The 15,580-nt window shown below is 49.4% G+C and overlaps 1 protein-coding gene across 1 annotated transcript in view; it reads left to right on the plus strand.

Annotated features, from left to right (window-relative positions):
• LOC144497798 (collagen alpha-1(XI) chain-like) overlaps positions 1–15,580 on the plus strand; it is a 494,895-nt gene that overhangs the window by 199,316 nt on the left and 279,999 nt on the right. Inside the window, exon 11 of the mRNA XM_078219235.1 lies at positions 14,709–14,771. Coding sequence (XP_078075361.1) covers positions 14,709–14,771 — 63 coding nt within the window. The remainder of the gene's footprint in view (positions 1–14,708; positions 14,772–15,580) is intronic.

Here is a 15,580-nt window from a genome sequence, read left to right on the forward strand (position 1 = left end):
TATCATCACACCCCAATCCCTACAGCTCACTGTATCATCACTCCCCAATCCCTACAGCTCACTGTATCATCACTCCCCAATCCCGACAGCACACTGTATCATCACTCCCAATCCCGACAATTCACTGTATCATCACTCGCAATCCCTACAGCTCACTGTATCATCACTCCCCAATCCCGACAGCTCACTGTATCATCACTCCCAATCCCGACAGCTCACTGTATCATCACTCCCAATCCCGACAGCTCACTGTATCATCACTCCCAATCCCGACAGCTCACTGTATCATCACTCCCAATCCCGACAGCTCACTGTATCATCACTCCCAATCCCTACAGCTCACTGTATCATCACTCCCCAATCCCTACAGCTCACTGTATCATCATCCCAATCCCTACAGCTCACTGTATCATCACTCCCCAATCCCGACAGCTCACTGTATCATCACTCCCAATACCTACAGCTCACTGTATCATCACTCGCAATCCCTACAGCTCACTGTATCATCACTCCCCAATCCCGACAGCTCACTGTATCATCACTCCCAATCCCTACAGCTCACTGTATCATCACTCGCAATCCAGACAACTCACTGTATCATCACTCCCCCATCCCTACAGCTCACTGTATCATCACTCCCCAATCCCGACAGCTCACTGTATCATCACTCCCCAATCCCGACAGCTCACTGTATCATCACTCCCCAATGCCGACAGCTCACTGTATCATCACTCCCCAATCCCTACAGCTCACTGTATCATCACTCCCCAATACCGACAGCTCACTGTATCATCACTCCCCAATCCCTACAGCTCACTGTATCATCACTCCCCAATCCCTACAGCTCACTGTATCATCACTCCCCAATCCCTACAGCTCACTGTATCATCACTCCCCAATCCCTACAGCTCACTGTATCGTCACTCGCAATCCCTACAGCTCACTGTATCATCACTCCCCAACCCCTACAGCTCACTGTATCATCACTCCCAATCCCGACAGCTCACTGTATCATCACTCCCCAATCCCTACAGCTCACTGTATCATCACTCCCCAATCCCTACAGCTCACTGTATCATCACTCCCCAATCCCTACAGCTCACTGTATCATCACTCGCAATCCCTACAGCTCACTGTATCATCACTCCCCAACCACGACAGCTCACTGTATCATCACTCCCCAATCCCGACAGCTCACTGTATCATCACTCCCCAATCCCGAAAGCACACTGTATCATCACTCCCCAATCCCGACAGCTCACTGTATCACCACTCCCCAATCCCTACAGCTCACTGTATCATCACTCCCCAATCCCGACAGCTCACTGTATCACCACTCCCCAATCCCTACAGCTCACTGGATCACCACTCCCCAATCCCTACAGCTCACTGTATCATCACTCCCCAATCCCTACAGCTCACTGTATCATCACTCCCAATCCCTACAGCTCACTGTATCATCACTCCCCAATCCCTACAGCTCACTGTATCATCACTCCCCAATCCCTACAGCTCACTGTGTCATCACTCCCAATCCCGACAGCTCACTGTATCATCACTCCCCAATCCCTACAGCTCACTGTATCATCACTCCCAATCCCGACAGCTCACTGTATCATCACTCCCCAATCCCTACAGCTCACTGTATCATCACTCCCCAATCCCGACAGCTCACTGTATCATCACTCCCCAATCCCGACAGCTCACTGTATCATCACTCCCCAATCCCGACAGCTCACTGTATCATCACTCCCCAATCCCTACAGCTCACTGTATCATCACTCCCCAATCCCTACAGCTCACTGTATCATCACTCCCAATCCCTACAGCTCACTGTATCATCACTCCCCAATCCCTACAGCTCACTGTATCATCACTCCCAATCCCGACAGCTCACTGTATCATCACTCCCCAATCCCGACAGCTCACTGTATCATCACTCCCCAATCCCTCCAGCTCACTGTATCATCACTCCCCAATCCCTACAGCTCACTGTATCATCACTCCCCAATCCCTACAGCTCACTGTATCATCACTCCCAATCCCGACAGCTCACTGTATCATCACTCCCCAATCCCTACAGCTCACTGTATCATCACTCCCAATCCCGACAGCTCACTGTATCATCACTCCCCAATCCCTACAGCTCACTGTATCATCACTCCCCAATCCCGACAGCTCACTGTATCATCACTCCCCAATCCCGACAGCTCACTGTATCATCACTCCCCAATCCCGACAGCTCACTGTATCATCACTCCCCAATCCCGACAGCTCACTGTATCATCACTCCCCAATGCCGACAGCTCACTGTATCATCACTCCCCAATCCCTACAGCTCACTGTATCATCACTCCCCAATACCGACAGCTCACTGTATCATCACTCCCCAATCCCTACAGCTCACTGTATCATCACTCCCCAATCCCTACAGCTCACTGTATCATCACTCCCCAATCCCTACAGCTCACTGTATCATCACTCCCCAATCCCTACAGCTCACTGTATCGTCACTCGCAATCCCTACAGCTCACTGTATCATCACTCCCCAACCCCTACAGCTCACTGTATCATCACTCCCAATCCCGACAGCTCACTGTATCATCACTCCCCAATCCCTACAGCTCACTGTATCATCACTCCCCAATCCCTACAGCTCACTGTATCATCACTCCCCAATCCCTACAGCTCACTGTATCATCACTCGCAATCCCTACAGCTCACTGTATCATCACTCCCCAACCACGACAGCTCACTGTATCATCACTCCCCAATCCCGACAGCTCACTGTATCATCACTCCCCAATCCCGAAAGCACACTGTATCATCACTCCCCAATCCCGACAGCTCACTGTATCACCACTCCCCAATCCCTACAGCTCACTGTATCATCACTCCCCAATCCCGACAGCTCACTGTATCACCACTCCCCAATCCCTACAGCTCACTGGATCACCACTCCCCAATCCCTACAGCTCACTGTATCATCACTCCCCAATCCCTACAGCTCACTGTATCATCACTCCCAATCCCTACAGCTCACTGTATCATCACTCCCCAATCCCTACAGCTCACTGTATCATCACTCCCCAATCCCTACAGCTCACTGTGTCATCACTCCCAATCCCGACAGCTCACTGTATCATCACTCCCCAATCCCTACAGCTCACTGTATCATCACTCCCAATCCCGACAGCTCACTGTATCATCACTCCCCAATCCCTACAGCTCACTGTATCATCACTCCCCAATCCCGACAGCTCACTGTATCATCACTCCCCAATCCCGACAGCTCACTGTATCATCACTCCCCAATCCCGACAGCTCACTGTATCATCACTCCCCAATCCCTACAGCTCACTGTATCATCACTCCCCAATCCCTACAGCTCACTGTATCATCACTCCCAATCCCTACAGCTCACTGTATCATCACTCCCCAATCCCTACAGCTCACTGTATCATCACTCCCAATCCCGACAGCTCACTGTATCATCACTCCCCAATCCCGACAGCTCACTGTATCATCACTCCCCAATCCCTCCAGCTCACTGTATCATCACTCCCCAATCCCTACAGCTCACTGTATCATCACTCCCCAATCCCTACAGCTCACTGTATCATCACTCCCAATCCCGACAGCTCACTGTATCATCACTCCCCAATCCCTACAGCTCACTGTATCATCACTCCCAATCCCGACAGCTCACTGTATCATCACTCCCCAATCCCTACAGCTCACTGTATCATCACTCCCCAATCCCGACAGCTCACTGTATCATCACTCCCCAATCCCGACAGCTCACTGTATCATCACTCCCCAATCCCGACAGCTCACTGTATCATCACTCCCCAATCCCGACAGCTCACTGTATCATCACTCCCCAATGCCGACAGCTCACTGTATCATCACTCCCCAATCCCTACAGCTCACTGTATCATCACTCCCCAATACCGACAGCTCACTGTATCATCACTCCCCAATCCCTACAGCTCACTGTATCATCACTCCCCAATCCCTACAGCTCACTGTATCATCACTCCCCAATCCCTACAGCTCACTGTATCATCACTCCCCAATCCCTACAGCTCACTGTATCGTCACTCGCAATCCCTACAGCTCACTGTATCATCACTCCCCAACCCCTACAGCTCACTGTATCATCACTCCCAATCCCGACAGCTCACTGTATCATCACTCCCCAATCCCTACAGCTCACTGTATCATCACTCCCCAATCCCTACAGCTCACTGTATCATCACTCCCCAATCCCTACAGCTCACTGTATCATCACTCGCAATCCCTACAGCTCACTGTATCATCACTCCCCAACCACGACAGCTCACTGTATCATCACTCCCCAATCCCGACAGCTCACTGTATCATCACTCCCCAATCCAGAAAGCACACTGTATCATCACTCCCCAATCCCGACAGCTCACTGTATCACCACTCCCCAATCCCTACAGCTCACTGTATCATCACTCCCCAATCCCGACAGCTCACTGTATCACCACTCCCCAATCCCTACAGCTCACTGGATCACCACTCCCCAATCCCTACAGCTCACTGTATCATCACTCCCCAATCCCTACAGCTCACTGTATCATCACTCCCAATCCCTACAGCTCACTGTATCATCACTCCCCAATCCCTACAGCTCACTGTATCATCACTCCCCAATCCCTACAGCTCACTGTGTCATCACTCCCAATCCCGACAGCTCACTGTATCATCACTCCCCAATCCCTACAGCTCACTGTATCATCACTCCCAATCCCGACAGCTCACTGTATCATCACTCCCCAATCCCTACAGCTCACTGTATCATCACTCCCCAATCCCGACAGCTCACTGTATCATCACTCCCCAATCCCGACAGCTCACTGTATCATCACTCCCCAATCCCGACAGCTCACTGTATCATCACTCCCCAATCCCTACAGCTCACTGTATCATCACTCCCCAATCCCTACAGCTCACTGTATCATCACTCCCAATCCCTACAGCTCACTGTATCATCACTCCCCAATCCCTACAGCTCACTGTATCATCACTCCCAATCCCGACAGCTCACTGTATCATCACTCCCCAATCCCGACAGCTCACTGTATCATCACTCCCCAATCCCTCCAGCTCACTGTATCATCACTCCCCAATCCCTACAGCTCACTGTATCATCACTCCCCAATCCCTACAGCTCACTGTATCATCACTCCCAATCCCGACAGCTCACTGTATCATCACTCCCCAATCCCTACAGCTCACTGTATCATCACTCCCAATCCCGACAGCTCACTGTATCATCACTCCCCAATCCCTACAGCTCACTGTATCATCACTCCCCAATCCCGACAGCTCACTGTATCATCACTCCCCAATCCCGACAGCTCACTGTATCATCACTCCCCAATCCCGACAGCTCACTGTATCATCACTCCCAATCTCCGCTGTGTAATTACTCACCGTGTACAATCACTGCCCAGCAAATGTGTTCGGCATGAGCTCCCTTGATGAAGCGATGCTGATTATCCCTGATCAAATCTTGCCTCTCCAAGTGGAGTAAAATGTTCTCCTTCAGATGTTTCTCTGATAGTTTCCCTACGACTGGCCTGCAGTTCCCTGGTTTATCTCTACAACCCCTCTTAAATAACGGAACCACATTAGCCGTATGTGGCACGGCAGCACAGTGGTACAGTGGTTAGCACTGCTGCCTCACAGTGCCAGGGACGTGGGTTCAATTCCAGTCTCGGTCACTGTCTGTGTGGAATTTGCACGTTCTCCCTGTGTCTGCATGGTTTTCCTCCGGGTACTCTGGTTTCCTCCCACAATCCAAAAGATGTGCAGGGTGGAAGGATTGGCCGTGGTAAATGCAATGGGTTTCAGGGATAAGGCAGGAGGATGGGCCTGGGTAAGATGCTCTTTCAGTGAATTGGTGCAGACTTGATGGGCCCAATGGCCTCCTTCAGTACGGTAGGGATTCTATGGATGATCACTCACACTCTTATAAACCCAACGCAAATCCCCACTGCATCTCCACGGTCACTGCTCACTGAAAAATCATCTCCAATCCCCACTAAAAAATCATTGCCAATCACCACTGAATAATCACCCCAATCTCCCCTAGTGAATAATCACCAATCTCCATTAAATAATCATAAGACCATAAGACATCGGAGCAGAATTAGGCCACTCGGCCCATCGAGTCTGCTCCACCATTCAATCATGGCTGACATTTTTCTCATCCCCATTCTCCTGTCTTTTCCCCATAATCTCTGATCCCCTTATTATTCAAGAACCTATCTTGAGTGTCTTAAAGACAGGCAATGACCTGGCCTCCACAGCCTTCTGTGACAAAGAGTTCCACACATTCACCACTTTCTGGCTGAAGAAATTCCTCCTTATCTCTGTTTCAAAGGATCGTCCCTTTAGCCTGAGGTTGTGCCCTCTGGTTCTAGTTTTTCCCACTCGTGGAAACATCCTCTCCACGTCCACTCTATCCAGGCCTCGCAGTATCCTGTAAGTGTCAAAAAGATCTCCCCTCATCCTTCTAAAGTCCAACGAGTACAGACCCAGAGTCCTCAACCGTTCCTCATATGACAAGCTCTTCATTCCAGGGATCATTCTTGTGAACATCCTCTGGACCCTTTCCAAGGCCAGCACTTTGATACGGGGCCCAAAATTGCTCCAAATAGGGTCTGACCAGAGCCTTATTCAGCCTCAGAAGTGCATCTCTGCTCTTGTATTCTAGCACTTTCCACATGAATGCTAACATTGCATTTGTCTTCCTAACTGCCAACTGAACCTGCACGTTAACCTTAAGAGAATCTTGAACAAGGACTCCCAAGTCCCTTTGTGTTTCTGATTTCCTAAGCATTTTCCCATTTAGAAAATAGTCTATGCCTCCATTCTTCCTTCCAAAGTGCATAACCTCACACTTTTCCACATTGTATTCCATCTGCCACTTCTTTGTCCACTCTCCTCACCTGTCCAAGTCCTTCTGCAGCCCCCCTGCTTCCTCAATACTACCCATCCCTCTACATATCTTTGTGTCATCTGCAAATTTAGCAGCAGTGCCTTCAGTTCCTTCCTCCAAATCGTTAATATATATTGTGGAAAGTTGTGGTTCCAGCACGACCCCTGAGGCACACCACTAGTCACCGGCTTCCATCCTGAAAAAGCCCCTTTGTCCCCACTCTCTGCCTTCTGCCAGTCAGCCAATCCTCTATCCATGCCAGGATCTTACCCCTAACACCATGGGCACTTAACTTATTTAACAGTCTCCTATGCGGCACCTTGTCAAAGTCCTTCTGGAAATCTAAATAAATCACATCTACTGGTTCCCCTTTATCTAATTTCCTTGTTACCTCCTCAAAGAACTCTAACAGATTTGTCAGACATGACCTCCTATTGACAAAGCTGTGCTGACTCAGTCCTACTTTATCATGCACTTCCAAGTATTCCGCGATCTCATCTTTAATAATGGACTCTAAAATCTTGCCAATGATTGAAGTCAGGCTAACCGGCCAATAATTTCCCATCTGCTGCCTCCCTCCCTTCTTAAACACCGGTGTTACATTCGCTACTTTCGAGTCCTCTGGGACCCTCCCTGCCTCCAGTGATTCCTGAAAGATCACCACCAATGCCTCCAGAATTTCCTCAGCTATCTCTTTTAGAATTCTGGGATGTAGTCCATCCTGTGCAGAGCACAGGAAATTGGGTTACTGTAAGGAGAGGAAATGGCAGTGTGAAAGGACAGACAGAGCAGGGTTCCCCTGTGGCCATACCCCTCCACAACAGGTATACTGAATTGGATACTGTTGTGGGAGATGCTTTACCTGGGACAAGATGCGACAGCCGGAACTCTGATACTGAGTCTGGTTCTACAGCGCAAAAGGGTGGGATGAAGAAGAGGAGAGCAGTAGTGATAGGGGACTCAATGGTCAGAGGTACGGACAGGAGGTTCTGTGGTCGGGACAGAGACTCCCGCATGGTTTGTTGCCTCCCGGGTGCCAAGGTCAGCGATGTCTCTGATCGCGTGCACAGCGTTCTAAAGTGGGAAGGTGATCAGCCAGATGTCGTGGTACACGTCGGTACCAATGAAGTAGGTAGGAAGAGTGAGGAGGTCCTAAAGAGTGAGTACAAAGAGCTTGGAAGGAAGTTAAAAAGCAGGACCCCGAGGGTCTTTTGCTACCTGAGCCACATGCCAGTGAGGGCAGGAGTAGGATGCTTGGGCGGATGAACACGTGGCTGAGGAACTGGTGTAGGGGGCAGGGTTTCCAATTCTTGGATCATTGGGACCTCTTCTGGGGCAGGTGGGACCTGTACAAGAGAGACGGGTTACACCTAAACTACAAGGGGACCAATATACTTGCAGGAAGATTTGCTAGTGTTATTGGGGAGCGTTTAAACTAGATTTGCAGGATATGGGAACCAGAGTGCCAGAGCAGATAGTGGAGCAGGGGTAAAAAGACAGGTTAGTTCAAGCAAAATCACAAATGGAAGGGTAGAGTGTGGTGGAAATAACCTTTTGAGGTGTGTCTATTTCAATGCCAGGAGTATTGTGGGGAAGGCAGATGAGCTGAAGGCGTGGATAGACACATGGAAATATGACATTATAGCCATTAGTGAAACTTGGCTACAGGAGGGGCAGGACTGGCAGCTCAATGTTCCAGGGTTCCAATGTTTCAGGCGGGATAGAGGCAGAGGGATAAAAGGTGGGGGGGTGGCATTGTTGGTCAGGGAAAATGTTACAGCGGTACTCAGGCAGGATAGATTAGGGAGCTTGTCTACAGAGGCCCACGATCGGAGCTGAGAAACAGGAAAGGTATGACCACATTCATGGGGTTGTATTATAGACCACCCAATAGTCAGCGAGAATTGGAGGAGCAAATCAGCAGAGAGATAGCTGACAACTGCAAGAAACACAAAGTTGTGATAATAGGGGATTTTAATTTTCCACATATAGATTGGGACTCGCATACTGTTAAAGGTTTCGACGGGGTAGAGTTTGTAAAATGTGTTCAGGAGAATTTTCTACATCAGTATATAGAGGTGCCAACTAGAGAGGATGCGATATTGGATCTCCTATTGGGCAATGAGTTAGGGCAGGTGATGGATGTGAGTGTGAGGGAACACTTTGGATCCAGTGATCATAATGCCATTAGTTTCAACCTGATCGTGGATAAGGATAGATCTGGTCCTCGGGTTGAAGTTCTGAACTGGAAAAAGGCCAAATTTGATGAAATGAGAAGGGATCTGGGAAGTGTGGATTGGCACAGGCTGTTCTCTGGTAAGGATGTAAATGGAAAGTGGGAGGCCTTCAAAGGAGAAATTTTGAGAGTGCAGAGTTTGTATGTTCCTGTCAGGATTAAAGGCAAAGTAAATAGGAATAAGGAACCTTGCTTCTCGAGGGAGATTGTAACACTGATTAAGAGGAAGAGAGAGTTGTATGAAATGTACAGGCAGCAAGGAACAGATCAGATGCTCGAGGAGTATAAAAAGTGCAAGAAGCTACTTAAGAGGGAAATCAGGAGGGCTATGAGAAGACATGAGGTTGCTTTGGCAGACAGAGTGAAGGAAAATCCAAAGAGCTTCTATAGGTATGTTAGGAGCAAAAGGATAATGAGGGATACAATTGGTCCTCTTGACGACCAGAGTGGTAGACTGTGTATGGAACCAAAAGAGATGGGGGAGATACTAAATGGTATTTTGCAACCGTATTTACTGGGGAAATGGGCATGGAGTCTATGGAAATAGGGCAAACTGGTAGGGAGGCCATGGAACGTTTACAGATTAAAGGGGAGGAGGTGCTTGCTGTCTTGAGGCAAATCAGAGTGGATAAATCCCCAGGACCAGACAGGGTATTCCTACGGACCTTGAGGGAAGCAAGTGTTGAACTTGCAGGGGCCCTGGCAGACATATTTAAAATGTCAGTATTCACGGGGGAGGTGCCGGATGATTGGAGGGTGGCTCATGTTGTTCCGTTGTTTAAAAAAGGTTCCAAAAGAAATCCGGGAAATTATCGGCCAGTAAGTTTGACATCGGTGGTGGGCAAGTTATTGGAAGGTGTGATAAGGGATAGGAACTACAAATATTTGGATAGACAGGGACTTATTAGGGAGAGTCAACATGGCTTTGTGTGTGGTAAGTCATGTTTGACTAATCTATTAGAGTTTTTCAAGGAGGTTACCAGGAAAGTGGATGAAGGGAAGTTGGTGGATGTTGTCTACCTAGATTTCAGCAAGGCCTTTGACAAGGTCCCTCATGGGAGGTTAGTTAGGAAGGTTCAGTCGCTAGGTATACATGGGGAGGTAGTAAATTGGATTAGACACTGGCTCAATGGAAGAAGCCAGAGAGTGGTTGTGGAGGGTTGCTTCTCTGAGTGGAGGCCTGTGACTCGTGGTGTGCCACAGGGATCGGTGTTGGGTCCATTGTTGTTTGTCATCTATATCAATGATCTGGATGATAATGTGGTAAATTGGATCAGCAGGTTTGCTGATGATACAAAGATTGGAGGTGTAGTGGACAATGAGGAAGGTTTTCAAAGCTTGCAGAGGGATTTGGACCAACTAGAAAAATGGGCTGAAAAATGGCAAATGGAATTTAACGCAGACAAGTGTGAGATATTGCACTTCGGAAGAACAAACCAAAGTAGAACGTACAGGGTAAATGGTAGGACTCTGAAGAGTGCAGTTGAACAGAGGGATCTGGGAATACAGGTACAGAATTCCCTAAAAGTGATGTCACAGGTGGATAGGGTTGTAAAGAGTGCTTTTGGTACATTGGCCTTTATAAATCGGAGTATCGAGTATAAAAGTTGGAGTGTTATGGTAAGGTTATATAAGGCATTGGTGAGGCCGAATTGAGAGTATTCTGTACAGTTTTGGTCACCTAGTTACAGGAAGGATGTAAATAAGGTTGAAAGAGTGCAGAGAAGGTTCACAAGGATGTTGCCGGGACTTGAGAAGCTGAGTTACAGAGAGAGATTGAATAGGTTGGGACTTTATTCCCTGGAGCGTAGAAGAATGAGGGGAGATTTGATAGAGGTGTATAAGATTTTGATGGGTATAGATAGAGTGAATGCAAGCAGGCTTTTTCCGCTGAGGCTAGGGGAGAAAAAAACCAGAGGGCATGGGTTAAGGGTGAAAGGAGAAAAGTGTAAAGGGAATATTAGGGGGGGCTTCTTCACGCAGAGAGTGGTGGGAGTGTGGAATGAGCTGCCGGATAAAGTGGTAAATGCGGGGTCACTTTTAACATTTAAGAAAAACTTGGACGGGTTTATGGATGAGAGGGGTGTGGAGGGATATGGTCCAAGTGCAGGTCAGTGGGACTAGGCAAAAAATGGTTCGGCACAGACAAGAAGGGCCAAAAGGCCTGTTTCTGAGCTGTAATTTTCTACGGTTCTATGGTTCTATGGTCCAGGTGATTTATCCACCTTCAGACCTTTCAGTTCCCCCAGAACCTTCTCCTTCGTGATGGCCACTACACTCACCTGTGCCCCCTGACTCTCCTGGAGCTCTGACATCCCACTGGTGCCTTCCACCGTGAAGACTGATCCAAAGTAACTATTCAGTTCCTCTGCCATTGCTTTGTTTCCTATTATGACTTCTCCAGCCTCATTTTCCAGTGGTCCAGTGGCTATTTTTGCCTCTCTCTCACCTTTTATATCTTGAAAAAATTCTTCCTATCTTCTTTTATATTTCTAGCTAGCTTACACTCATATTTCATCTTCTCCCCCCCCTTACTGCTCTTTTAGTTGTCCTCTGCTCACTTTGAAAGGCTTCCCAATCCTGGGGCTTCCCACTAATCCTCGCCATTTTGTCTGCTTTTTCTTTTGTGTTTATGTTGTCCTTGACGTCCTTCGTCAGCCATGGATGCCTCACCCTCCCCTTAGCATGTTTCCTCCTCCTTGGGATTAATTTCTGTTGTGCCTCCCGAATAACCCCCAAAAACCCCTGCCATTGCTGTTCCACTGTCTTCCCTGCGAGGCTCCCTTTCCAATCAACTCTGGCCAACTCCTCCCTCATGTCTTTGTCGTTACCTTTATTTAATTGTAATACCGTTACATCTGATTCCAGCTTCTCCCTCTCAAACTGCAGGGTAAATTCTATCATATTGTGGTCACTGCTCACTAAGGGTTCCTTCACCCTAAGTTCCCTAATCAAGTCTGCCTCATTACACATCACCAAATCCAGAATTGCCTGTTTCCTAGTAGGCTCTGTCACAAACTGCTCCAAAAAAACCATCTCTTAGACATTCCACGAACTCCTTTTCTTGGGATCCACTCCCTACCTGATTTTCCCAGTCCACCTGCATATTGAAGTCCCCCATGATTATTGTAATATTGCCTTTTCTATCTCCTATTTATTTTCTGCCCCACATCCTGACGACTGCTGGGGGGTCTGGACATAACTCCCATCAGGGTATTTTTACCTTTGCGATTCCTCAACTCTACCCACAGAGATTCTATGCCTGCTGATGCGATATCACTTCTTGCTATCGATTTAACTTCATTCCTTATCATCACCAATCCCCATTAAATAATCATCCCCAATCTCCAGTGAATAATCACCCCCTGATTTCAAATCATTTTCTTTCAAATAGTTAGCAATTCACTTTTGAATTGCCCCGATTAATACTGCTTCCACCACACTCTCAGGCAGCGCATTCCAGTTCGTAACCCTTCACTTCTTTCCACAGCATGTGGGGAGAATGTGGGACTCGCTCCCACAGGGAGTGGGGAGAATGTGGGACTCGCTCCCACAGGGAGTGGGGAGAACGTGAGACTCGCTCCCACAGGGAGTGGGGAGAATGTGGGACTCGCTCCCACAGGGAGTGGGGAGAACGTGAGACTCGCTCCCACAGGGAGTGGGGAGAATGTGGGACTCGCTCCCACAGGGAGTGGGGAGAATGTGGGACTCGCTCCCACAGGGAGTAGGGAGAATGTGAGACTCGCTCCAACGGGGAGTGGGGAGAATGTGGAACTTACTCCCACAGGGAGTGGGGAGAATGTGGAACTCACTCCCACAGGGAGTGTGGAGAATGTGGAACTCGCTCCCACAGGGAGTGGGGAGAATGTGGGACTCGCTCCCACAGGGAGTAGGGAGAATGTGAGACTCGCTCCAACGGGGAGTGGGGAGAATGTGGAACTTACTCCCACAGGGAGTGGGGAGAATGTGGAACTCACTCCCACAGGGAGTGTGGAGAATGTGGAACTCGCTCCCCCAGGGAGTGGGGAGAATGTGGGACTCGATCTCACAGGGAGTGGGGAGAATGTGGGACTCGCTCCCACAGGGAGTGGGGAGAATGTGGGACTCGCTCCCACAGGGAGTGGGGAGAATGTGGGACTCGCTCCCACAGGGAGTAGGGAGAATGTGAGACTCGCTCCAACGGGGAGTGGGGAGAATGTGGAACTTACTCCCACAGGGAGTGGGGAGAATGTGGAACTCACTCCCACAGGGAGTGTGGAGAATGGGGAACTCGCTCCCACAGGGAGTGGGGAGAATGTGGGACTCGCTCCCACAGGGAGTAGGGAGAATGTGAGACTCGCTCCCACAGGGAGTGGGGAGAATGTGGGACTCGCTCCAACGGGGAGTGGGGAGAATGTGGGACTCGCTCCAACGGGGAGTGGGGAGAATGTGGAACTTACTCCCACAGGGAGTGGGGAGAATGTGGAACTCACTCCCACAGGGAGTGTGGAGAATGTGGAACTCGCTCCCCCAGGGAGTGGGGAGAATGTGGGACTCGATCTCACAGGGAGTGGGGAGAATGTGGGACTCGATCCCACAGGCAGTGGGGCGAATGTGGGACTCGCTCCCATGGGGCGTAGGGAAGAATCTGGGACTCGCTCCCACAGGCAGTGGGGCGAATGTGGGACTCGCTCCCATGGGGCGTAGGGAAGAATGTGGGACTCGCTCCCACAGGCAGTGGGGCGAATGTGGGACTCGCTCCCATGGGGCGTAGGGAAGAATGTGGGACTCGCTCCCCCAGAGAGTGGGGAGAATGTGGAACTTCCTCCCCAGGGAGTGGGGAGAATGTGGGACTCGCTCCCATGGGGAGTGAGGAGAATGTGGGACTCACTCCCACAGGGAGTGGGGAGAATGTGGGACTCGATCCCACAGGCAGTGGGGAGAATGTGGGACTCGCTCCCCCAGAGAGTGGGGAGAATGTGGAACTTCCTCCCCAGGGAGTGGGGAGAATGTGGGACTCGCTCCCCGAGGGAGTGGGGAGAATGTGGGACTCGCTCCCCCAGGGAGTGGGGAGAATGTGGGACTCGCTCCCCCAGGGAGTGGGGAGAATGTGGGACTCGCTCCCATGGGGAGTGAGGAGAATGTGGGACTCACTCCCACAGGGAGTGGGGAGAATGTGAAACTCGCTCCCCCAGGGAGTGATTGAGGTGAATAGTATCAATATATTTCAGGGGGATGCTGGATAAACAAATGAGGGTGAAAGGAATAGCAGCAGATGCTGATAGGGTGAGAGGAAGAGGGGGTGGGAGGAGACTTATGTGGAGGAATAACGCTAGCATGGAGAAGATGGGTGAGTGGCCTGTTTATGTACTGTACATTCTGGGTAAGCTATATTTTTGCATTACTTTCCCTGTACTTGTCCCCAATGGCCAGCACTGATTGCTGCAATGTGACAGCGGATTGTCTGAATGGGTTTCACAGTCGGGCCTGACGTCAGGTTTCTTTGCTTTGCTTTAGGGTCTCCCAGGCTCCTCAGGTCTGACAGGCCCTCCCGGTCCCCATGGCGATCCAGGTCAGAGGGTAAGTCACAATTCTCAACCTACAACTACAGTTAAAAAGTGAAGATGTTCCCTTGGCCGCGGCTGATTGGATGGCTTTTGACATTTGGATGTGGAGTGTTGCTTTTTTGAAAGGTTTCACTGGGATTTTTATTTCGTTCCAAAGCGTTGGTTGGATTTTGACATCACTTCACATTGGGGTTTAAAAATCAAAATGTGGGGAACTGTCTGCTTTCAATCAGCAACAGCAGACTGTGCTCACACCCTTGTGAAAACAAACATTTTTTGAAGCACACAGCTGAAGGATAATCAAAACCACCTTTATTTTTATTGAGGCAACGCGAGGCCTTGGCATTTGGTGAATTGTAACTGAGCTAGCAGCGAGACTGAAAGGCTGCCACGGAGAAAGGGTTTCGGTAGCTCATGTGGAGACTTGCACTGCCTAATACTCTCAATCCTGCTCGTAGCCTAAAGCACATAATTCAGGGATCCCGGGAGGAATAGTTAACATTCGATTGAAGGCGAGAGAGAGAAAGAAGGAATTCTTTGACATACATTACCATCCCACTTTCACAAATACCAGATGTTTGAAGATTATTACAATTCATGGTCAGAAATGTTCCTCTGACACATCTCTGCAGTTTTGCAGATGGCATCCCAGCCCAGAATTTGATGTGTGTCTGTGATTATTTGTTTGCCTTTCACGTATAACCCAGCAAGTCAACAAGAGTCACAAATCACAGATTCCCACTCTGCAACACACAGCCTGTCTGCCCGCTCCCATTTGGAGGGGCAGAGTTTGTACTGAGTTCAATCCCAGAAACTCCAACC

Source organism: Mustelus asterias, chromosome 8 (genome assembly GCF_964213995.1).
Source record: "Mustelus asterias chromosome 8, sMusAst1.hap1.1, whole genome shotgun sequence".
Taxonomy (NCBI): domain Eukaryota; kingdom Metazoa; phylum Chordata; class Chondrichthyes; order Carcharhiniformes; family Triakidae; genus Mustelus; species Mustelus asterias.